Source organism: Amblyomma americanum, chromosome 5 (genome assembly GCF_052857255.1).
Source record: "Amblyomma americanum isolate KBUSLIRL-KWMA chromosome 5, ASM5285725v1, whole genome shotgun sequence".
Lineage (NCBI taxonomy): Eukaryota > Metazoa > Arthropoda > Arachnida > Ixodida > Ixodidae > Amblyomma > Amblyomma americanum.
In genome coordinates this window covers 94,722,643-94,747,942 of record NC_135501.1, presented here as the reverse complement: position 1 = coordinate 94,747,942, position 25,300 = coordinate 94,722,643, and the positions used below count along the sequence as shown (strand labels likewise).

General features: G+C 45.4%; 1 protein-coding gene across 1 annotated transcript; it reads right to left on the bottom strand.

Moving 5' to 3' along the window:
• Positions 1–3,936: 3,936 nt before the first annotated feature.
• Positions 3,937–24,113, bottom strand: LOC144134049 (uncharacterized). Its single transcript, XM_077667047.1, is given in 4 exon segments — positions 3,937–4,631; positions 4,634–4,909; positions 21,741–21,846; positions 24,099–24,113. Coding segments are annotated over 4 exon segments (1,092 nt in total).
• Between the last annotated feature and the right edge of the window lie 1,187 nt (positions 24,114–25,300).

Sequence of the window (25,300 nt, the reverse complement as noted above, 5' to 3'; positions counted from 1 at the left end):
CTCTTCGAGGCGTGAAGGATAGACGCGCGCAGTTTTTTCTTTTTGTGTTACCAGTGGCGTTATTGTGGCCCTTTAAACTGTTTTCAATCAGAGAACCCTCTTTCTCCGCACCCACACAATCCCATTTCTCCACTGCATTCTTTCTCGCTGTGCTCGTGTGTTAGGGTTATTGAACTGAATTTTCCCTGGTTGCCAGTTTCACGTGGCTGGAATCCAAAATTACGCGTCTGCGCAGTAAAAATCTTTTTTTTCATACTGGAAGCAACGTTATCAGATATACTGAGGAACGGGCGACTTGTGGAGTCTTGCCATATCTATCAACATTTTGTTTTTAGCCCATCACGAAAGTAATCCGGGTCATAAATGCTCTCAAGACCACTGAATCAGACGCCTTTATATTGAACTCAGCCCATTAATTCGATGATCTTTCCTCAAATTGCATCTCTTGCTCCTTTCTATTGTGTTATGTTCTTTTCCGCATAGTTTATGTTGACATATGCGTGGGCCGATGCATTTTCTTGCTGGTTATGCCTTCATATCTGCGCCTTTATCTGTACGGACCTGGAAAAACATTGGTTTCCTCGCAGTAGTTACGCTATGTACTTGCTTGATAGAATAAAGGAGGCGGAAGATGACACTGCTGGCGGAAATGAGCAATGGTCATATTTCCTGCATTGTGAAGTCAGAGCAGAATCACACGTGAATAGCGTCTTTGGAAAGGGCAAGAAGTTTTACTTCAGTGCTTTAAGCTGAAGAGTACAGCTCACCTGGTTCATGCTTCTGCTTTTGAGATCTAGCGAAGCACAATATCATAAACTTGTGGAACAATATTTCACTGCAAAGGAGAAACTACTTTTCATGTTTCGTTCCCGGGAGCTGAGTGTAATCACAATTTGTGGATGTATGTGCATACCGTAAGGGCGCACACGGGCATTACATGGGTTGGGATGTTCAATGCAAAAATTTTCACAGTAGAAGCAAATGCAGAAATACAGTAAGAACCAAAAAAGACTGCAAGTAGAAAGCAAAGAAAAGGAAAAAAACAGTGCAGAGCACAAACAGGGCAATGAAATTTAAGTGACCTGAACAGGAAAATTTTCGTGATAACTCTTTTCTCATTTTTATTTCTTGAACATCACAAAACTAAAACTTACCACTTGACACAACTCTCAATGCAAAAAAAAATTATACTATGTCTTGTGATTTAGAGAATGAGCGAAGTGCTAATTGAAAAGAACAAAAATCGTTCATAGTGGCAACAGTAGACGGTAATGAATTCCATTAAGCTTTTTTATAGTAGAGTGGTAAATGCCGGTATTTTTCACTATGAGCGAGCATCGGTTTTAATTTAAAATCGAGATCAATTGTAATCGAGATGTGATGGCCTGGAAAATTAAGTGAACGAAAAAACGACGTGTCGCTGTGGCATAGAAAGTATAAAAAATATACTCAGGCCAATGTCCTGTGCATGGGGACTGATGGCATATTGAAGGTATCAGACTGGTGACGCTTCGAAATCGCGTTTAATATGATAGACTGAACCGTGCTGCTTTGCTTTGCACTGGGTCGCAACTGATATTATTAGGATGCCATATGATAAGTGGGCATTCCAACGAAGGCCGGACGACCGAGTTATACAAAATATCTGGCATCGTGGTTCGCGAGCTGCAGTCGCTGTTTCAGGAAGCCGTGTTTCTTTAATGCACTTGAAGTTATGCGCTCGATATGATCGTTATTTTCTAAGGTGGACATAAATATTATTCCTATATAAATAAATGTCGGAACTGAACTTAGTAAGGAACCATTTATTGTTTATGTGTTAACCGGTGGTTTTAACATAAGAGAAAATTGAAGTTTTGTTTTTCGATGTTGATTTGCATCTGCTATAAAATGCACCATCCAGTTAGTTTGTTGAGAGAAATCTGCAGATCAGTGACATCGGCAGGGCTTGTTATTGCTTTGTAGATTATGCATTTGAATGAAAGAATTTAATTGATGAAGTTATGTTACTTGCAGTGTCATTATTATCAATGAAAAATAGACATGGACCCAGCACCGGCCCCTGTTACATTCGGGCGCCCGCCCGTCTGTATTGGCAGCGTCGTCAGCGAAGCTCACATGCTGGAAGGCAGCACTAAGCTTCTTCGGTATGGTTCCGAGGCACGCGATAAGAATCGCTCCCACGTTCGAGACCTGAGTACCGAGAGCGTCGCCCAGGTGGATTCCGGGAACAAAGCAAGGGGAGCGAGGGCCCGCGGAACGCCGCTGTAGCGAGCGTCGAGCACCTGACATAACCGAGTGCTGCTACACTGGACAGACTCTTGGCGAAGCGGAGAGGCCGCCGCAGAGATCGAGCGGCAGCTAATTCCCTATGGCCGTGACTAAGCTGAGTAAAACAATGCGGCCTCATTCCCGGAATACAGCAGCGAGCTGGCGGTCGTCGTCCGCTAATCTTCGCAGGCATGGCAACTGACGAAGCGACTCCTTTTGGCTACTAGACCCGACCCTGCGTTCTTGTCCGAGTGTCGACTGACATCTAAAGAACCGCTGTCGGCAGTGCGTGGAATCTTTCGGCTGGCAACGAGATCATCCCCTTCCGCTGTCAACGTGACACAAGGGCATCCTCCTGTCTCCCTGGCTCAACACGTGACGAGGGCGTGTCCCCATGTATGTTGGTGCGTGTTTGTGCGTGCTAATAAAAGTTTGAGCCACTCCCACCCTGGCGTAAAAGTCCTCAACCTGGGAAATTTGGGGAACAGGAACTGTATACAACTGGACAGCAAGTGCAGTGAAAATCGCGCTCCTCTGGTGTGCTCCTCTTCTGTGCTTCCATGTAATGCTCAGTCGTGTTCCCTTTTGGGCGCTCCATTTCTGTGCTCGATTTAGGGATCATGCTCCCTTTTACGGCTCTTTAAGCCCCCTTTTAGGATCCTCTCTTCGGAGAGAAGTTCCCTTTGACCTCTACCTATGTAAATAATGTAAATAAACCCTCCAGTAATCTTCCTTCTATTATCCAAGTCATTTAACTCGTCGGCAGTCCTGGCCTGGTGGTGGTGGCGGTGTTCGCAGCAAGCGTCGTTCTTGAGCTGTGGCCCCGTCGGGAGCTACTCCGAACCCACACCCAACAACTGGTGGCCGCGGTGGGGTGAACAGGGTGACATGGTGCTGCATCTGCGGTTGGGTGCTTGGTTTTTGCTTTAGATCCTCCAGGCTTCAAATTCTGGGTTAATAATTTGAACTGCTGGTTGATCTGGTGTTTATCTGTAGCACAGGGGTAGTAGCTCAGAATCACCATGAGCGAGCAAAACCAATATGTAAAGGCAGCGACCATGGACCTGACGAGGTTGTCGAGGGCAGATCTGTGGTTTTTGTGCGATGAGTTAGGAGTGGATGTGGAGGAAAGCGCGAAAAATTCGGACATTATCCAGGCAATCAAAATTTTTGAGACAGAATTAGACGATGATTTCGAAATTGCCTCGGATAACACGAAATGATGGGCGAAAAAAAAGGAGCGTAAAAGAGCAGTGGAAATGGAAAGGTAGAAACGAGAGGCAGAGCTGCAGAAACAAGAGGCAGAGTTGCAGGAGCGCAAACGAGTTATTTATTTTTTATAACAGAATGCCAGGCTCACATGAACACACATACAAATAAAGACTTGGGAGTGCCTATTACAGTGCACATGTGGCCTTCCAAACCGCCTGGCTATGCTAAAAAAAATGAAACAAAATATGCTGCATGTGAGGAATTGAGAAATGAACAGTAAATTACACAGCACGAACTTCACATGTGGTGTTAGGGAAACAAAAAGTGCAGTGCCTGCATCTAAATTTTTTCGAGCAAGGCCGTGATGGTAAGTTGAAGATGGATGGAGGCGAGCATGGTGGAGGCTCTTTCAAACGTGAAAAATGTGTCACTGGTGCTCTTCTAAGCCTGCTCTCAAAAAGCAAGAGTTGACAGCTTGCTGCACTCATAATAGCGGCCCGCGCCTCCATAGCTATCCCGAGACTGGCCATACGTTCCTCCACCATAGCTGTCATAGGAGGCATAGCAATCGTCTGATCGGGGACCACCTCCACTGAAGCTGTCGACCGCTGGACGTGCTCCGCCGTAGTTGCCCTGTCTGCCCACATATCCCCTCTCGTCGTAGCTGCTAGCGTAGCCACCAGCGGAAGGTGCAGGAGGTGCATATCCAGCGCCACTGCTTCTGAAGTCGCCGCCTCCCCTCTGCAACGGTGGTTTGGAGTAATCTCTGTTGTAGCCACCAGAACCGTCGCCATATCCGCCTGCACTGCCGATTCCCTGGCTCTGGTAGCTATTTACCATCATGTCAGAGGGCGCATTGTACGGGTATTGATGGGTGTACTGGCTGACAGGTGCTTGCCCGTAGCCATCGTCATAGCCAGTGCTGTTTCCATAGTACTGGCTTGCGCCATTGTTGTAGTACGAGTCCTGGTAGTAGGAGGCCGTACTTGGCGGTCCCTCCCAACGGCCTCGCTTGGCACGTGGTCCTCCAGCCCCCATGGGTGGCCCTACATGAGGTGCCATGCCACGACCGGGAGGTGGCGGAGCATCACCCCTTATTGCCGGTTCTCCTCGCATCGGTGGTCCTCCAGGCATGTCACGGCCGGGCGTCCACCCGCAAAGCCTCAGCCATGAGGGGCATTGAAGTCGCCTCGTCCCCGAGGAGCAAACTCCCCCCTGCCCCGTGGTGAGAATTCCCCACGGCCCCGTGGTGTGAAGTCCCCATGGCCCCGTGGTGGGAAGTCGCCACGACAACGTGGCGCGAAGTCCCCACGACCCTGTGTGGGAGGTCCACCACGTCCTAATGTGAAGCCACATCCTAGGGGCACCAACTCTCCACTGGCTCCACCTCGCCCTCGCGGTGCAAAGTCACCATCTCCCCCTCGACCTCGACGCCAGACAAAAACGCGGTAAAGAAAAAAGCAAAACGGCCCGAAAGCTCACAACACGCTAAGTCGCGTGACATTCTGGGGAGGCGTGCGAGTGCCTCCAGAAACAGAGGCCAGGTATGCAGGCGGGTTCCGCGCGTGTACTTGAGAAGGACGGGTCTAGTTTCCGCACGGGATTCAGGGAAGCGCGCAGGGCGAAAGCGTAGCCGAGCTTACTTGCGACGAGAAAAAAGGGTAGCTTCTAATGCTGGAAGCGGTTCATACAAAGGAGTCGGTTCCCAACTCTGCATGCTTTCCCAAGGCCTCCTGAGCGCGTCGAGGGGGCGCGGAGATGACAGGGGTGGTCAAGAACGGCGGTTTTCAGTTGCCTTTTGTGACGAGTTGACAGAAGTACAAGCAGTCAGAGCGCGACCTCGGCGGGTGCATCGGAAAAACTAATCCTTTCAAAACGGGAGAGGTGAGCCAACTTGCACCCCGCGTAGCCAATCGAAGTAGCTGTTTTTTTATTCCTCTTTTATGTGGGTGCGTGAAATCGGAGATGGAAACGCTACGTTGTTTGGGAAAAGGTTTTGAGTTGATCGGATATAGACGTATTTTCTCTTATATTGCGGCAGAGGCTATTCCCTTTGAATTAGATATGAGTATCGAATTGCCGTGCTACCAAATGATAAGGACAATCACAAGAATACAGCGACGACAGTTTCAGAGTAGACAATTAGTTTTTTGCGTTGGTAGATTCGCGAGACCTAGGAAGTTTCTGTGTGTTTGAAATTTTGGAACAGGTTTGCTTTGTATCTTTAGTAGTTTCAGACGTGCTAAACTTGGTCGCGATACGAGGGCTTTGTTGTTACAATAACGAAAATGTAGCTAGTGCATTGCGTAGTCAATGAAAATACGTGTATTTGGGTACATTTGAGTAATTCTGTTTAGCGGCGTGTGGTTTATTAGCCGTTGGTGTTATTCGGAGGCTAACCGATTATAGTAAGGCCGAAGAATTCTGAAGAGAACAGCTGTAGCAGCTTTGTGCATAGATGAGGGTGACCAGGTATAACATTGTCAAAATTAGTTTAAGGGAAGCATCTCGCTAGTACGAGAGTGAGTAAGGTTTTTGATGCGTAGTCGCATCTTTGCGAGTTCAACCGGAGCCGTTGATTCTCAGTCTCGAGCGATCAAGCTTCTTTGATAAAAACCTGCAGAATAATCTGAGTGTGGGCCAAAATTTTAAGCAGACTTTCGATATTCGGGTGGTTTAGGGGGATCAGAGCTTTGATTAATAAGGATTGAAGTTTCTATTCAAAATTTGGAGCCTTTGACATACCACCGCTTATCGTACAACGTGGCCGTCTGTCCTTTGCGACCTCAGATATGACGCGGACGCTAGCTTTGATCCTAAATTTGGGAAAAATTGAGGGATCATTATTCGCGAGCAGGATTTGGCTTGACATTAGAAGGAAGCCTGGTGTGTCTGGAGTGAATTCAGGGCGCTTGCGCTTGGGGCAGTACTTTTTTGTTCGGAACGTCCCATCTATGCTTTCCTTTGTTGGTGGTTTGGTGCTTTCTGTTTGTTGGAGTTGATACTGCAAGCCAGGAAATCAGCGTGTTTGTGCGTGCTAATAATACAAGTATCAGCCACTCCCACCCTGGCGGAAACGTCTTCAACCTGGGGAATCTGGGGAACAAGAACTGTATAAAACTGGACAGCGAGTGCAGTGAAAATCGTGCTCTTCTGGTGTGCTCCTCTTCTGTGCTCCCATGTAACGCTCAGTCGTGTTCCTTTTTGGGTGCTTCATTTGTGGGCCCCATTTAGAGATCATGCTCCCTTTTAAGGCTCTTTAAGCCTCTCTTTAGATCCTTTCTTCGGAGAGAAGTTCCCTTTGACCTCTACCTATGTAATTAATGTCTATAAACCCTCCAGTAATCTTCCTTCCACATCGAAGTCCTTTTACTCGTCGGCAGTCCTGGCCTGGTGGTGGTGGTGGTGGCGGTGTTCGGAGCAACCGTCGTTCTTGACCTGTGGTCCCGTCGGTAGCGACTCCGAACCCAATTCCAACACCCTTGTGTTGCCCCTTATGCGACGCTTCCACGGCTCGAGATGTGATTTTGTAGTTTGATGCACTGATAACGGTTGGTTCAAAACTGTTCAATCAGGTTGGTTGTTCTTTTAATGAAGTTTGAGATTGCGCACTTTTACCATTAAATGGCTTGGGGGACGCGATCAAATGCTTTTTAAAAAAATCACAATCACTGCATAAAGGCACAGCGATGAGTGCAGAGAACGACGAAGGTCGGTTGCTAATTCGAAGATTTGAGTATGACAGGAAAGATTTTTTTGAGACCCGTCATTGTCAGCACAGTAGCATTTCAAATTGAACATTGCCGTTTGAGTGTGGCAGTTTATATATTTTGCACCAGAAACGAGAAGTCGATTTTTAAATCTTTAAAAAGCTGGTTTTTTGTGATCAAATGCCATGTTCAAGCTTTGCCGAAAAAATGATGTTATAGTGTCTATTTTACACGTCGGTTATTATTTCAGAGACCAGCGGCATAGCAAAGAACCGACACCTGCTGTGAAAGGAAACACAACAGAAAACATAATTTTATGTTCTAGTCACAAAACATTTTTTTTAGTTTGCCTCCGCTTCAGTTTACTGTTGTTTCTGCTATTATTTCCTGTTGCTCATTGCAGGCTGCTGTACTAGTGAATTTCGTATGGAATGTTGTACGCTAGTCCCACTTGAATATTACACAACTGTATTGATAAGCTGCTCAAAATCCAAAAGATTCACTTATGCAAGAGCGTATTAGAGAACGACGTTATACCATTCAATAGCATACTGTATTCGCTTAATTTTATGTTAGGATGTCTTCCGGCTTGTACTCACTGCGTCAGTACGTGCTGATTCGTGAAATATTTATTCATGTATTGTTTCAAGGTTGCTCCAAATCAGATACCACAAGGTGGCGCGTGCCGTAAATCTCATCTGGTAAACAAGTGGATATGGTATAAAACCAAAAAAACAACCTTCCTCAAGATCGCATGCCTTCTCAGAACTGGGCGATTACAAGTCCCGACCGGTAATGAGAAATGTCGCCTGCAGACATTCGTAGGCGGGCCATACCGTACACACTGGGTTCTGAACGCTTACTTGCACCCTAAGGCAGACGTAAGGTCATTCGCTAATAGGTTCTCTTTCTGCGCTTCATTAATGGCAATGATTCGCAACCCCCAAGGCTGTTTTTCCATTAGGAGCCAAAAATTAGTCCTCACAAACGCCAATATATCACTATGCAAGTAGAATTTTCTTTACTTTTCAATCCAGACGAAATTTTCATCCTTTTATGTGTTGACAAATTTGTACCTACAATTGCTCATAAACAACTTGATTTAGTTATCAATTGAAAATTCGCACATTAATATCGCGTGTTATTCTGCTAGTACCTATATTTTAGGACGTTAACAAGTCGAAGTGGTATATTGTTCTTTGGTCGCAAAACCTTTGGCGGTGGCGTTAAACACAACCGCATACCGGTTGTTTCAGCAAACACTTTCAACAATTTCAAAAATAGGCTTTTTGAGGAAAAAAATAAGGCTGGCTTTTGTGGCATATTATTACTAGTGTTGGCGGACACCTGAAAACTGGTGAACCATGCTAAGTAGTAAGCTGGTCAAGTAATATTTAATAATTCCCTTTTTAACTAAATCTCTGGTGCCTAGTTGTAATTAGAAATCTGTAGCCAATCGTTAGTATAGCCACCTCAGGTTTTAGAATTTCGGAAACGCCAATACACTTGGCGCTGTGGCTCGACAAAATTTTGGTTTTTCGATTATAGTTATGTGCACTGGAGGGGTTGCTTTGCTTGCATGCTTTCAAAAGCGCATGTACTTAGCACGATGCATCGAAATTTTGACGAGCCACAGTGGCGAGGATAGTTGTGTTTTCGAAATTCTAAATTCTGATATGGCGATTAAAACCCCCGGCTACAAATCAATATTTGCATCTAGTTGTGTATCTGTGATAGTTAAAAGTTTGGTTACCAGAAATTAGTTACCAGCTTAAAAGTTATGGCAGTTGACCGGCATTGCGGTGTCTGCCGACGTTCGTAATATTATGCTGCAAAAACCAAATATTTCGCCCGAAAAAGCCTATCTTTAATATTATTGAATGTCTCACCTAAAACACTTCGCACTGCACCGTGCACTCACTGCGTTACATTTTTAGTCGTTCTGAAGAAAACATTATTATGATGTGAACTTTTAATGCGTGTATGGCAGGAAGAATGTACTACTGGGGAACAGTTTCCGGGACGCGAGGTCTAGAAAAAACGTTTATTGTAGCTCCTCGTACCTCGATACCCCGTCACCTCAAATATTCTGAAGACAGGAAGAAGCATTTAAGCCTTTTATGCCTTTGTACAATATCAGGCGACATGGGTAGCGGGGTGGCGCTAAAATGAACCTTTTTCCTAGAACTCGCATCCAGGAAACTGTTGTCCCCAGTAGAACAAGCAAACTGCTGAATCTCAGCATTTCTTTGATTTTCAGAATATGAAAAGCGTTGCCAATTTTTATCGTGTAGTGCTGCTTGTGAGTCAACAACGCCTGTTTGGCACATGGTAAAATAAACAGTTACATATCGTTCTAAAAATCAAAGAAAAACGGCTAATGTTCGGGGTTTTCTGCGAAATCCGAGAACACAAACTGTCGTTCTTAGATACACGGAATACTTGGTATGCTCCCTAGGGAACCCAAAACGTCTAGTCTTTGGAGATTGAATGTCAAATTTTTGTTGCCATATATTTTCCGGGTGTTCATTTTAATTCGTAGGATCGTTGTGCGCGATAGTAAATCCAACGAAGAATATTTCATACGCCAACGAGTAGTTGTTTGCCGTGTATCATGACTTACGAAAGTTGTCGTATTACACATCTATCAAGTGTGATGAGCTATATATACAGCACGCAAACTATATTTAATTGAAGGTTTCCGGCATGCGCCTCTGAAGCAAATTGTGTATGTTTCAATCAGCTTCACTTCCGGCAACAAGGCTGTCACATATATTTGAAACAGCCTTAATTAAATTTTAAAGAAAAAAACGAGAAGAAGGCAACGTGGATCAACCGAAGAATAAAGAAGTTGAAGAAGAAGCATTCGGTGAGGTGGAGAGAGATGGCTGGTGGAGAAGCATTCGGTGAGGTGGAGAGAAATGATTGGTGGAGAAGCATTCGGTGAGGTGGAGAGAAATGATTGGTGGAGAAGAGAAGAAGAATACGACGACAAGGCATGCGTTTACGAATACGAAGGCTATAAAAGGGCCAGCGAGAGCAAGGTACGGGGGGGGGGAGGGGAACAGCAGAGAAGCGGAGGCTCCGGCGGGTCAGGGACACATCGGCTGGAAGAGAGCGACGCTGGCTACTGCTCCGGTGAGCTCGCGTTCCACGACTACGCATCATAGACTTCCTGCCGTGCCTCTGCCCGTTCAGGGGAGTCAGCGGAGGACGCGACCACCTGCAACGGCCAGGGGTGTCTCCAACGCTGTTGCCACCGATCCGGGTGGTGCCCCCAGCGCCAATAATACCGGCATCACCTCCACGGGTGCTTGGACCGGGAGCTTGTACTACGCAGCCAGCGACGCCGCCAGTGACACCAGCCGAAGCACGTCGAACGCCGCCTCGACGCCGGCTACTGGATCCATACAACGCCGCAGCCGCACCGAACCAACCGTGAGCACGAACGCCGGCCACAAATAGTAGAACGCTAGTAGTAGACGTTGGTAGCAGTGTGCCCGGGTCAGGTGTATTGATAGTCGTTACGTTTTGTGTTAGTTTTGTTAGTTTTGTGTTATAGTGTGTGTCACGTAGGGTGTATTAAATGTGCGTTTGTGTGGGTACACTTGTCGCCCAGTCCATTCTTTCGGTCCTAGTGTCCTCCGGAGAGATGCGTGACAAAGATAAGTGGCGAGCCTGCCAGGATAGCTTTGGGGCAAGGCTAGGAGCGCAGTGAATGGGCCACGGCATTATTCATGTGTTTAGTCGGAGAGCCACTGAATGTCTTTAGAAGGATGCCTGCTGCTGATTCCATGGACTACGAGAAAGACAAAAAGGCACTCCTCCAAAGATTCAGGCTTACGGCAGAGGGTTATCGTAAGAGATTTCGCACAGCGAAACCTGAGGATTCGGAAACCGCTAAGCAGTTTTCCTGCAAGCTGAAAACTATTCTGATAGGTGACTTTATATGTCAAACACTGAAAAGAGTTTTGAAGGGGTGCGTGACAAGCTGGTCACAGAGCAATTTTTAGTGTGTTGCAGCTCAAAGCTAGCGCTATTGCTGAAGGAGAGAAAGTTGTGTTCATTGGAAGAGTTCGCCGACGCTGCAGACTAATTCCTCATAGCTCCAGGGCTAAGAAATTTTAGTAAGGCAAAGGAGGAAACCCAAGAGACCCTAGAGACAGATGCGGCAAAACCAAGAGCATATGTCGGTGCTTCTAAGGCGCCAGTAAGGTGTTTTCTCGATGGCAAGGTAGGACACCGTGCAGTTGACTGTCGGACTAGTAGTGCTGCCCAAAAAGAACAGGTTGTGCGTCAAGGTTGTAAGAGGAGGGGTCATACTCTGGATGAGGGCCGATACAGAACTCAGGACCAAGCTGCGGGCGATGTCACTCTAGTTAAGAACTCGTCACGCCATCCGAATTTGCGCAGCTGAAAGGAGAGCAAACGCCGCTGGAAAATGAAACAGTGAGTGGAACACCCAAGTCGAAAGCAGCAATGCCAGTGGTGGTTGGGCAAATAGGGGAGCGTCCTATATTGGTGCTTAGAGACCGCGGAGCCAACACAGTTTTGGTTGAGAGAAGCCTAGTGAAGGACGAGGATCTTGCGGGGGAAGCGTCAGCCGTCACTCTTGTAGAGAGCACAGTAAGTTACCTTCCTGAAGCGAAGATTCTAGTGTCGACGCCATATTATACTGGGCAGGTAGTGGCAAAATGCGTAGACAAACCCATCTACGATCTCATGTTGGGAAACATTAGGGGTGCAAGAAGTGTCGAAGACCCCGATCCCGAGTGGAGGATGCTCGACGTTGAGGAACATGCAAAGGAGCAAAGGCCCGCCATAGCACAGACGGGTGCAGTCATAGTCTCGTCGACAATGGAGACAAGAGCTCAAGCGACAGCCCGAGCAACGCAGCGTCCATTCTCTACTCCTGTTGCGATGTGCCTGAGTGTAACACCGAGCGAAATCGCAATTAGGCAAAAAGAAGGCACGAATCTGAAGGCCTGCTTCGAAAGAGTCGGGGAAAAGTGAAAAAAAAGAAGAGTCGTACGTCATTCAAATATCAATTGGTAAACGGTTTTCTGCACAGGGAATTGATATTTAGTTCAGGAAGGCGAGTCCAACAGCTGGTGTTAGCAACAGATATGCGAGAGACTATGCTACGCCTAGGACATGACGCCAATATCGCCGGACACCACGGTGTTAAAACACGGTGCCTAGGATCACAGAGGAGTTCTTCTGGCCGTGTGTTCAGAGTGACGTTAAGCGCATTGTCCGCTCATGTGACGTGTGCCAGCGCACAGTTCCGAAGTGAAGAATTGGTCCAGTACCTCTGGGGAAGGTGCCCGCCATCGACCTACCGTTTCAGCGAGCGGCTATTGACATTGCGGGGCGAATCTCTCCAGTATCCACCAAAGGCAATAGATATATGTGCTTACTCTGGTTGACGTGGCCACTCGTTATCCTGACGCTATTTCACTGAGGGCTATTGACAGTATACAATTGGCGGAGAATCTTATGGGAATGTTTTCGCGTTATATGTTCCCGAGGGAATTTTTTAGTGACCGGGGCTCGAACTGCACTTCGGAACAAACGGAGGAGGTTAACCGCCTTTTGTCAGTAAGGGAGTTACTGACAATGCCTAACCATCCCATGTGTAACGGGCTTGCAGAGCGGTTCAACGGCACCCTCAAAAATATGATCAAGAAAATGTTCCAGGAGAGACCTACTGATTGGGATAGATATCTTCCAGCTCTTTTTTTTGCTTACCGCGAAGTACCGCTAACGAGTCTTGGTTTCTCGCCCTTCGAGATGTCGTATGGGAGAACCGTTAGAGGTCCACTTACAATACTCAAGGAGCTGCCGGCTAATAGGGAGATTGCATCAGATCTCAAGACAACATACACATATGTTCTTGAGTTGCGGGACAAGTTGGAAGAAACATGCAGGCTCCCACATCAAGGCCAGGAAAGGGCGCGCGAATGCTATCAGGCCTACTAAGACAAGAAAGCCACTCAAAGGAATCTGAAACCGGCCGACAAGGCTCTCATCCTGCTACCCACGGATCATAGTAAGTTACGGATGCAGTGAAAAGGCCCTTATCATGTGACTAAGAATAAAATTGACTTGGAATATGAGTTATTGATAACTAACACGATGAAGGATTTGCATGCAAACATGTTCAAAAAGTACGAAGAAAGAGGTCCCGTGCAGTGCGCCCCCAAAGTAGCATGCTCGGTAGTAGCCGAGGAGACAGATGATGTCGATGTGCCCACGTGCTGTGGGAAGAAAACTGTAGGATGGAATAGGGTACTAATAAACCTCAATTTGAATGAAGACCGAAGATCACAGATAAAGGCCCTACTGCAAAACAAAGGGGAGGTGTTTTCGGATGTGCGGGGCAAAACGGATGTCTTATGTTGTAGACTAGATCTCTCTACAGATAGACCAATCAGCGTGAAGCAATACCCACCACCTTTAGCAGTTCAAGAATTAATTGAAAATGATTTGCAGGATATGTTGGAGCTTGGTGTGATTGAGAGGTCGTGGTCAGCATACAATGCGCCTCTCGTGGTTGTCAAAAACCCGATGGTATTAGCCGACTGTGTTTAGATTGTCGTCGGCTAAATGACATCATAGTACCCGATGCAGAACCCATACCAAGAGCGGACGTGATGTTCGCTAAGGTGGCTCACAAAGATTTTTTTTCAAAATTTGAATTACCAAAGGGTATTGGCAAATACCTATAGAAGATTCGTCTGAAGAGAAGACTGCCTTTTCGTGCTCTGTGCGTTTATTCGAGTTTAAATTCATGCCTTTTGGTTTGAAGACAGCATCTGCAATATTCACGAAGCTGATGAGGAAGGTTTGGATGGGCTTCAAAATGTAGAACACTTTATTGATGATATCCTTGTGGCAACAGATACGTGGGAAGAGCATGTAATTGCGCTGGAAAAACTATTTTATAGAATTCAGCAAGCCAGGTTGACCATAAAACCGGCAAAATGTGGGGTGGGCATTGAAGCCATCTCTTTTCTCGGACACAAGCTGGGGATGGGCCGCATCGCGACGAAAGACGACATCTTGGAGAAAATACAGCAGGCCCAGACACCGACTACCAAGAAAGAAGTACAGTCTTTCCTGGGTCTAACGGGATACTACAGCGACTTTATTCCCGATTATGCCCACATAGCCAACCCGCTTGTCGAACTCACTAAGAAGGGGGCAAGCAATAAGCTAAAGTGGACTGCTGAACATGAAAATGCATTCGTGATGTCAAAAGGGCACATTGCAAAACCGCCTGTCCTGCTTGCTCCGAATCTAGGTAGTTTGTGCTTCGCACTGATGCACCAGACCGAGCGTTAGGAGCCCTGCTCTTGCAAGAAGAGAATCGCAGGCTACATTCGGTGTTTTTGCAAGCCAGAGATTATCGGCTAGTGAACGCAACTACTCTACTGTTGAAAAGGAATGTTTGGCGGTGGTGCAGGCGGTAAAGAAATTCCACATTAAATCGTTATTGAAGACATGTCAGGATTCGAACAGATCATCAGCCACCTGAATACTTAACCAAGGCCAAAATGAACAATAGTAAAGTCATGAGATTGAAATTGGCCGTGCAGGAATACTCATTTCAGGTCGAATATATTAAAGGCAGAGATAACGTTGCAGCGGACTTCATTAGTAGAGCCAACTGAATAGCTCTAGATATCTCTGGGATGTATCTTGTTATTGCGGTGTTTATGTATCTCTGAGATTTACCTTGTGTTTGTTTTTGCTGTTGTTGATGTTATGTGATCATACAAGAGAGTGTGTTGTGGACACGAACATGTTTATTAAGGACTCTGTACGGACAACGGCAGTGGTGTGTTAGTGTTCTGAAAACGCAATTTGGTGTGCCGTGTTAGTGGTGTGCGTTTGGTGTCTGCTGGACATCTGCGGTGTGGTGTGTGCTGGGTCCAGAATCGCCACAGAAGATAGTCGTTTAGCTGGCTAGCTTGAAGAGAAGATGACGTGAGCAGTTTTCCATGGAAAAACTCTTGAGAGGGGGCCCTTGTTACATATAATTGAAGGAGCCATATTAAATTTTAAAAGAAAGAGGTGTGAAGAAGACAACGTGGATTAAGCGAAGAATAAAGAAGATGAAGAAGAAGCATTCGGTGAGGTGGAGAGAAATAATTGGTGGAGAAGCATTCGGTGAGGTGGAGAGAGATGATTGGTGGAGAAGAGAAGAAGACGACGACAAGGCTTACGTGTACTAATGTGAAGGCTATAAAAGGGCGAGTGAGAGCGAGGCACGGGGGGGGGGGGTACAGCAGAGAAGCGGAGGCTCCGGAAGGTCAGGGACACGTCGGCAGGTACACAAAGCGGCGCCGGCTACTGCTCCGGTGAGCTCGCGTTCTACGGCTTCGCATCGTGGACTTCCTGCCGTGCCTGAGCCCGTTCCTGGGAATCAACAGAGTACGCGACCACCTGCTACGACCAGGGGTGTCTCCAGCGTTGTTGCCACCCAACCGGGTAGTGCCCCCAACACCGACAACGCTGGTATCACCTCCACAGGCGCTTGGACCAGGACCTTGTGCTACGCAGCCAGCGACACCGCCAGCGACGCCAGCCCAAGCACGTCGAACACCGCCTCGACGCCGGCTACTGGATCCATACAACGCCGCAGCCGCACCGAACCAACCGTGAGCACGAAGGCCGACCACGAATAGTAGAACGCTAATAGTAGACGCTGGTAGCAGTGTGCCCGGGTCGGGTGTATTTATAGTGTTTGGGTTTTGTGCTAGTTTTGTTTGTTTTGTGTTGTAGTGCGTGTGACACGTAGGGTGTATTAAATGTGCGTTTGTGTCGGTACACCGGTCGCATAGTCCATTCTTTCGGTTCGAGTGTTCTCCGGAGAGATCCGTGACAAAGGCAAGGAATAAACGTTCATGGGCGTTTTCAATCCATGCCTTATTATATAAAAAATCAAAAGATAATATTGATAATCCTCTACTTTTTACAAGACGCCTTGAAGAACCGTTAAATGATCTAAGTGTGGTGTGCGCAACAGCCCCATGATATGCGGAGTATGCTAAACTCAGTGTTAAACAGTGAGTTAACCCTCCGTGCCAGAATCGGTCGGGATATATTGTCAATAAATACCCAAGCACATACTGTCAGTCAGCGGCACCCATGCGTTTTGAGTGTCGCTCATGGTCCGATATTACCGGTTAGGTGAGCAATGTACAGGGAGTGTCAAAAGTTCTGATGCTATAGTTCCTTTTTTTCAGGCGTATATTCTGTTTGCTGAGACAGCTATGAGGCTACCATGTTTCTCAGTGGTGAGCACGATACTTCTACGACCCACTAAACAAACTTTGAACTTTAGGGGTGCTGTATATATCCCACTACACAGCGCAAGCCATGACGCGATAAAGTTTTCTCGTCACTTATACACAAAATCAGCTATAGTTGATATCGTGGAAGGAGGAGTGGCAGAAGAAAGGGAGCAAGAACGTAAGTCACGTTTCATCTTTGCAGCTGCGGTTGGAGAAATCTTGCCTTTCATTCCAACCTTTAAAGCAGTTTAATGAGAGGAGTAGAACATGCCACTTTCGTTGTAGCTCCTTGTTGTTATAGTTTACTCGCAGGACTAAACAGTCTTCAGCGGATCACTATAAATTCAGTTAAAAGAGCTTTCGGTTAATATTTTTATGAATACGCTGAGAGCAAAGATATTCGTAAAAATTTCTGTAATGAAATATCTGGCGCCTATTCTCTTTCAACGCTTAGCATTCCGATGAAGAAAAAGTTACCAGATGATAAAACGCGCAGTAACGGTCTCAGCAATATAAGCTTTCGCGCTCTCAACTTGCGTCGCGCTTAACGTGCCAATGAAGAACGGCTGTACACAAAGAAAAAGCCCATGTCTTTTGGCAGTAGTCTCGTCCAGCAGAGCAAAACCTTTATGATTTTCATATCCGAGCATAAAACCGAAGTGCACACAATGCCAAAACCACGTTTAACACTTTGCTCAGTAGTTTATAGAGAATTCAGTGAAAACTTGAGCTTAGGATGCTAAGTACTGACTCTTCTTCTTCTTCAGTGATTGTTGGGAAGGATGAAAAGGAGGGAGACACGGGCTTGTCTACTGGAGGACTAGCCTCCACGCCCACTGCCGGCGTGTCGCAGAAAGAGGAGGGGAGGGGAAAAAAGATTGAAAGGAAAGGGTAGGCGCGCAGCCGCAATGATAATGTCGAATGACATACGCAGTCCCCTGTGGCCTATAAGCGGCCAGAGAGGCCGGAGGCCTCCAGGAAGTTGAGGAGGTGCCGAAGGGCTTTGGCAGGATTGTGACAGCCGGAGAAGAGAAGGTGGTCCGCTGATGTGCAGGGGAGGCCCAGGGAGCGGTAGCCAGCCTCCATGATAGTCCTTGCGGAGACAAGGGCAGGGCATGCACACAGGAGGTGTTGGGCAGTCTCTTCCGGGTAAGTGCAGAAGGAGCAACCCGGGGAGTCAGAGAGGCCGATGCGGAAAAGGCGGGAGCCGGTGTTGGCGCAGCCTACCCTGAGTCTCAGTAGGAGGCTGCGCTCTTTGCAGTCCATGCCTCGAGTTGGAAGTACTGGCTCCTCAAGTTACCTGTATATATATGATATAATGAGAGGATTTGTCACTGCGATCAAGGTGATGCTCGACGCAGATGTTCTTTTTGTAAATATTTTATGAGTCACGGTTGATGATTTGCGATCGTTCATGTTCTCTCTCGTGTTTTTTCTATCTGCGTTTGAGTAACTAATGTTGATAAATGCGTTTTCATATGTCAAAAAACAGCTTAGTGCTCCTTTCGTGCTGTCCATATTTACGGCTGTATATTCCTTAAAGTTCGTGGTTACGAGTTGTAATGAATGTGAGTTAATAGGGACTAGCGTGAATTTGTGTCGCTCGTCAAGGACATCTCCCTAATATAATGCTCGCAAATTGCAAGCGTTACCTGAATTTGGTTACTTACATTATGAAAAATGTGATGTTAAAATGTTAATATAAATAAAGAGAGAATGACGTGAATGAAGCAAATTTCAATATATTTTTTTCTCCTTTTGGATGCTATGCACTTGAGTCCATTTATCGGCATGTATTCAAGCTCGCATAGGAAACGGGATGAAAGGGCGATCGCTTCATAGCTGTCTAGCACGGTTATTTCAACGCGACAAGCTGGTATGCATTTCCGAATCGTTGGATTATGGGCAGCACACTGGCACACGGCAGTCCAAACTATTCCCGCATCGAACAGGCTGCCACACAGCAAGCTCTGGCGTTGCGTAGTTCCGCGGTGTCATTTGAAAAACCTTGAGATTATCTAGGGATTAAATTCTTTATATACAGCAGTGTCGGCAATAATACAAAGATAAGCAGTGTAACACATCATCGACATCATGCAATGCATTTATAGCATATATAATAATCAATCATAATACATTTTTGTAGGCTGACATATTCGTCGGCTTAAGCATTAAGAGCGCTAAGCTTCACGATGAAAAGTTTAAAAAGGAGAACGATCAAGGTTATATAAATGCAGATAAATGCACCTTGTTTCAAATTTTTAATACTTTTGAGCACTCACTGGCTCAACGTCTAATATTCTGTACGTGAATATTTATTGAGCAAGATTTTGGGAGCGTGTAGCTCTCAAAAGCCATGCAAGAAAATATTTCATATCTTCTAAGCTGTTCCAACTCGTTCCCAGGTTCCGTTGTCCGGCCATTACACGCGATAGTTAAGTTGTTTGGTATGCGGACCTCGTCAGCTCTCTTCGCCTGACTATCTTTCCTGGAAGTGCACCAGTTGTGCCTGTGGTGGTGCGGGCAGAGCAGCGTTACCTTAATTTTTTTTTGCTTAAGAAGCCCGATTAATGATGACCTAGAAGTAGGGGAAATTTTATTATAACCGATTGTCGCAATCTAGGGTACACCTCTCATTACAGAAACACAGTGCTGGCTCCTTTGTTACACGTAGGACTGACCAAGCTACTGCGATACCAGAAGAAGGTACTTAACAAAATTCGTTGTTGCAGTTCGCATTTTATTGTTTCTTTTCTTTTGTACCTTGGACAGTTATTTTTCTTTTCATATACTACTCAGAATCATGGCGGCATGTGCTGTTCTCGCCAAGGCGTACAAAATAAAGCAGAATTCCATTTCGTCTTCAACAAGAGATTGTTTCTATTCTTCCCCTTCTGCCTTTTTCCCGCCTTTAGACGCAATTTGTTCCCACCCTAACTTCTGGACACGTTCACATTCGGTAATGGGGCCTCGACCCAATGAGGTCACGCTGAACAACTGGCCTCGTGATTATGTTCCCTGATTGGGTGCTGCTTATTCGGTGGTTCCCTCGGCTAACGACGTGACGCTCTTCTTTTTTCTGTTTACTCATGTGGCTAGCCATTACTTATCGAATTTGGTGCTCGTCGCTAGCATGCCGCTTTAGGGATCGTTATTGTTTTGTGGTAACGTCTGTACCTTTAAGAACCTTTATATCGCAACATTATATTGAAAATAAAACATATCATTTCTTAGTGCTTAGGAAACGGCATATTTAGCGCAGATGTTTTCTTTTTTGTGTTATGAATCAACATACAATGCGGAAGAACTGCAGAGAGCTTTGATGATGTCCAACAATTGTGGACATTTATTTGTAAGTGTTAAGTTTTTATTTTATGCGCCTTCTGCCTCGGCCAATCGGGCCTGTAGTATAGTGAAGTAAATAAATAAATAAATAAATAGAAGTAATAAATAAATAAAGCAACTAAAGCAATCTTTAACGCGAAAGTCTTTATGAAGGCAATTTTTCTATATATTGCAATATTTCGATTTAAGAATCAATATAAGTGCAGACATCCTGCGAAATTTTAATTGAATTTCAAATTTGTTTTTAGAAAAATAAAGGACACAGTAACTGTCTCACATATCTCAGTGGAGACCCGAACTGCGCCATTACGGAAGGGATAAAGAAGGGACTGAAAGAAGAAAGAAAGGAAGAAAGAAGTGCCGCAGTGGTCATCTCCGGAATAATTTCGACCACCTGGTAATCTTTAACATTCACGGACATCGCAAACAACTCAGGCGCCTTTTGCGTTTCGCATCCATCGACACGCGGCAGCCGCGGTCGGTGTCGAAGCCGGGTATTCCGATTCAGTAGACAAGAGTCTTAACCATTAAGCCACAATGGCGGGTTATCCCGTCGGCAGGCTGGCATTTCTTTTTGCCAGGCTAGCATTTGTTTCCTAATAACGTTGTTGCTAACTTCAAAAGCGTTACCTACTGGTTTTTTTACACCAGCTAACTGCGCAGTGCGACCGATGGAAACACTAGGACATGAAGATTTTTCTACACTTCCGAAGAATGGATCATTATTTCCAATATTCATTAGCAGTAACTTACAATTTTTCAATATTCAAAAATTTTTTCAACAGTGTTAGACATGATAATTCAACGGTAACGAGAACAAGGAACATTTTTCATGGCACTGCTCCCGACGTCGTCCTTGTAAATTACGTCAGAAGTGACCTACATTTTACCTCTGTTACTTCGAAAACAAATATTTGATACGACTGCACTGTGCACTCAATACTCTGATGGTGCAGTTCTGGAGTTGTGACGTGAAATAGTGCGCAACAAATTATATGAAACCCTGAGACTAATTCTCGGGTTATATTGGTCCTCACAAAAGAAACGCACTTGCTTCGCATTGGCAGCCTGAAAAGCAATTTCATTCATACTCATACTTGAAAATCATGTGCCCAGTCCCTGTCTCCGATATTAACATTATCACGCAAGTGTAGATTTTGAGAGAGGTACTCAAATTTAGCATAGGCACTGGACCTGTTAGTATTGGCGGCGTTAAAGGAAACCTATGCAATATCAGACATTCATTGACGCGTAGATGGTCTCAGGCCATGAACTGCATCAGCATAATGTAATATAAATGACGCTTTTTCATTTGTTACTTTGCTATTTCATAATTTTTCATTTCGCGCTCCTTTCCCTTTGCCGCACCCATTTTCCTGAAAGTTGTGGCAATTAATTTCGCTTCAAATTGGTTGTCTTTAAGGGTTAGGCCATGAATTTATGTTTTATATTTGGTGCATTTGCGCTTTTTTGTTTTGAAAGACTTCACGGTCAGAAAACAAGTTTAATGCTTTTCCTACGTTGCTCTAGTTTGGTTTTGGTTTTAAGAGGGTTTAACGTCCTAAAGCGACTCAGGCTATGAGGGACGCCGCAGTGAAGCGCTCCGGAAATTTAGACCACCTGGGTTTCTTAATTGTGCACTGACGTCGCACAGTACACAGGCCCTTAGAATTTCGCCTCCATCGAAATTCTACCGCCGCGGCCAGAATTGAACCCTCGTCTTTCGGGACAGCAGCCAAGTGCAATAACCACTGAGCCACCGCGGCGGCTTCTCCTATGTTACGTAACACATATCTCGCCTTTTTTGGCCCTTCGCGTTTGATCAAAAGATGACGAGCGCTCGCTTTTGGCACCGCTTCCATTTTCTTCTAATCGCTACACACTTGACGGCATCACTTACCCGCCTCTTCTTCATCCACGAATGCAGACTTTTCTCCCGCATCTCGTCGAGGGCGGTTGTCGCACTCATCTGTCTCACTGGAGGAGCCAGAGGCTTCTCTCAGCGGCTAATGCGAGACACACGACAGAATTTTTTTCCTGGTGGCACTCACACTGATTTACGCCGCAATCTATCAGTCACTGCACAGCTGGTTTGCTGCTATTTTGTGCAGCTCTAACAGCAGTGATTCCGAAGCAGGGACTCATAACTGCGCGAACTGTTGCCTTCAGAGTCGCCGATAACTATAATTTCCCTTCGTTCCGTGAGCCATGCTGGGTACTTCATCAAGGATAACACTGAAGCCCTAGTCAGGCTACCATGCGAGTTTAAGGAGAAAACGCCGTAACCTACATGAGGTTAGTCCTAAGCTATCCCTCTTTTTTAAGTTAACCTGCATCGCAGGGCGCTCGATGTTGTTGAGTTTGGGTTGTTTTCAGGGTATGTTAACCGAAGTTAAGCTACGCAAAACTGCCAGCTAAACACTGGCGGCAGATAGGCAATCAAGTAGCGGTCAGTATATGCCGCCACTGTCTCCACTTGCCCCACTGCGGACGGCTGGTAAAGAAATGTCTTTTTTTCGTTTTAGAATCTAGAAGTAGAAGTATTGTGCAGGTTTCTGAATATGAAGGTGCGGTGTAGGGTTTCCCAGTGTATGCGAGGTTTACGAAGTAGGAGGTAAAAGAGGCACCTTCAAAGATAGACCCTGCGGGTAATGAGTGGCTTGGAAGAACTGTCGACTTCACTTTCCGTCGAGGCGCAGGTTTATAAAAATTGCGAGTCGTCGGAGCTAGAGACCACGTTCACGTTACTCAACCGCACACGAGTACATTCTCTGGCCGTGAGCTTTTACATCGTTTTCAGGTTTACGTGTTTGAACTCTAAGCGTGCTCAGGTTCTCCATAAACGTGTGAAGTAATCCGCATTAAAACTTCTTTGATCTACTGCCGCAGTCAAAAGTATACAGCCGAAAGAGTATGCTTCTAAGCTCTTTAGTGGCCCTCCCCAACACATCTAGCACTCCAAAGGACGCGAAGCCTTTTCTCTTTCGACAGATTACGGTCGCTCAGGATGCATAAAAGTAAAGAGAGAGCAGGGCGACTCCATGAGTTGCTACACTACAAACGCTTTGGGGTAAAACGGGGCTCGCATTTATTCAGAGATATTTCGATGTGCTCGTTAGAGTTATTCTCTCGCACAAACAAGCTGTCACTGACCAGCTCAGCAGTATATGTTCGGTAGGGAAGAAAAACCCGCCTACTTAAAGGGGAAGTTGTGCTGATTCCTTTTATACAACAAATTGTTATTGACTGGTTGCTGCGACGAGACCCTCCCTCTGCATCTCAGTCAATGCAAGAAAAACGTCTTGGTAAAAATACGAGGGCCCGCGACCATAATAATGTTAGCACCAAAGCAGGGTCCAAGCGGAAAAGACAAATGAACAGAAAGCTACTTAAGCCGCCGGCGACCATTCATTCTTGACAGAGAGAATAGCCACCATAAATATCCCCGGAATGCGGGACCCGCTCCTGAATTCCGCGCAGCCGGACGCGCAATAACTGCATTGATTCATGGCAGTATGTTCACGAAAAGTGTCTCCAAACGATTTCAGTACCTCGACTCTCTTACAATCTTCTCTGGTGTTTAGCCTGACTATTTGGAAACGAAGCTAAAGAGTAGTGAATGAATGCGTGACGCCTTCTTTTGCTTATCTTGGGAGAGGACCCAGGATCAGTGTTCCTGAAGCAGAAAGAACTGGCGCTATATGGCGATACGCTACATGGCAACTGCCCAGGCCCAACAAGTTGGGCACGAGTGTAATTAGCACGTCATACTCAGATGTACGCTCAAGGCTATACAGGTAGAGACTTTGCTCTCACTGAGTCCGTGGATCGAAGAGTATTGTCCTTATGTGCCGTAATCGAAAAAGAAAACAAAAACACTCTGCACAACATTGATGTTTTACTTATGCGCGAGGAATATAAAGCCCCGTCGGATTGTCATGCTTCCTGCGTTATATAAATAAAGAATGAATATAACAAAAAATGTTTCATTATGCCCAGCTTTATTCGTTCATGTTCTCGTCAGATACATGAAAAATTACCTTATCCAGATTGATGAGCAGCCAGACGATTTTGAACGGTCCGCAATACGTTCTAACAAAAACACTAAACAATTTCGCTGCATCAAAAGGTGAGTGCGAGCAAACAGGCGCAATTGCTATCAAATTCACAAAAAAGATTCCACAAATTTTCGAAAAAAAACTATTCATTAAATTTCATGACAGATATTTAGTGCCTCACACATTGGAAGTCAGCTTACCTTCACGACCGCCATCAATATGTCCTCTTCAGTGAGTAAAACTGTATAACAGCCACAGCGACTTCTTGCGCTCTCAAGCCTCGGTGCTTGCACTCTGTTAACATTTACTGCTAACATTTGCCTGTATGCTGGTCACCGTGCTCTTTAATCTTTAAATAAAGTGCTACTACTGAAATAAAGTTTGGAAACCAATATATGGCAATGCCGCAAGAACTTACGTCTTAAATTCCGGTATTCTATTAGTGAGCATATTCTATAACAGATGTCCAAAATGCAAGTTATTAGCTTAGCGTTACGAATAATCATACTGGAATAAAGAAGTAGTTGCATACACACCAGCTGCCGCCGCATTGAAAAATTGAGGAGATTACATCGGTTCATTTGAAATTGATTCTGTACTGCGAGTGATATTACTGTATCAATTAGTTAACAAAACCAAACCTCCAATGTTCATTATCATATTGTTTTCTCCTGCGTACGAAAGAAACCGTGGTCATAATGTGGCAATAACTATTTTCTTGCAATTAATGATTTTACATGCTCATTTTCTCCACGGACATTACCGATAGGAAAACAGTTGCAATTAATGCAGTATCAGACAGTTACGCGCAAGAATGTTTGCCCCTGATTTGTAGTTTTCCAAGCAATGTTTTTGTTTTGTGTTCACTGCCAATTTACTTCGTTCTTATGGTCCCGTTCATATCGTTTAGTGCTTGCGCCATCTTATATTTTATTGCTATGTTCTTGATTTTACTTCAATGGGTGTTTTTGCAATTTGTAATTTTCATTTTTACACGATTTCTCTATCATTTTTAATGGTTTTATTTCGCTCTACTAGAAAACCTCTTAAATAGATTGCAGTATAAATGAATATATAAATTAAATAAATATAGTAACAAGATCTTCCTAGTCTAAGCCGCATCGCAGACGAAAGTGCACAATGTTTCAAGAATCACTGCGCAAAGTGGGCGCAATTATTTTGAACTCTCGTTCTTTTCTGCTTTCCGTTCATCTTTTACAGTTCCAATGGGTTTAGTTTCGTGTTCTTGAGTTGCTTCCTTGTGGGAGAATACATGAATCAACGCGACATGCAATTTGCGAAGTTCCTGATTTGAACTTCTTGGAAGAAGAAGGCTTTCAGATGGCCGCGTTCCTCCCTCGTAGGTATCTGTATTGGGAAGGAAAATAAATGCTTATTTTAT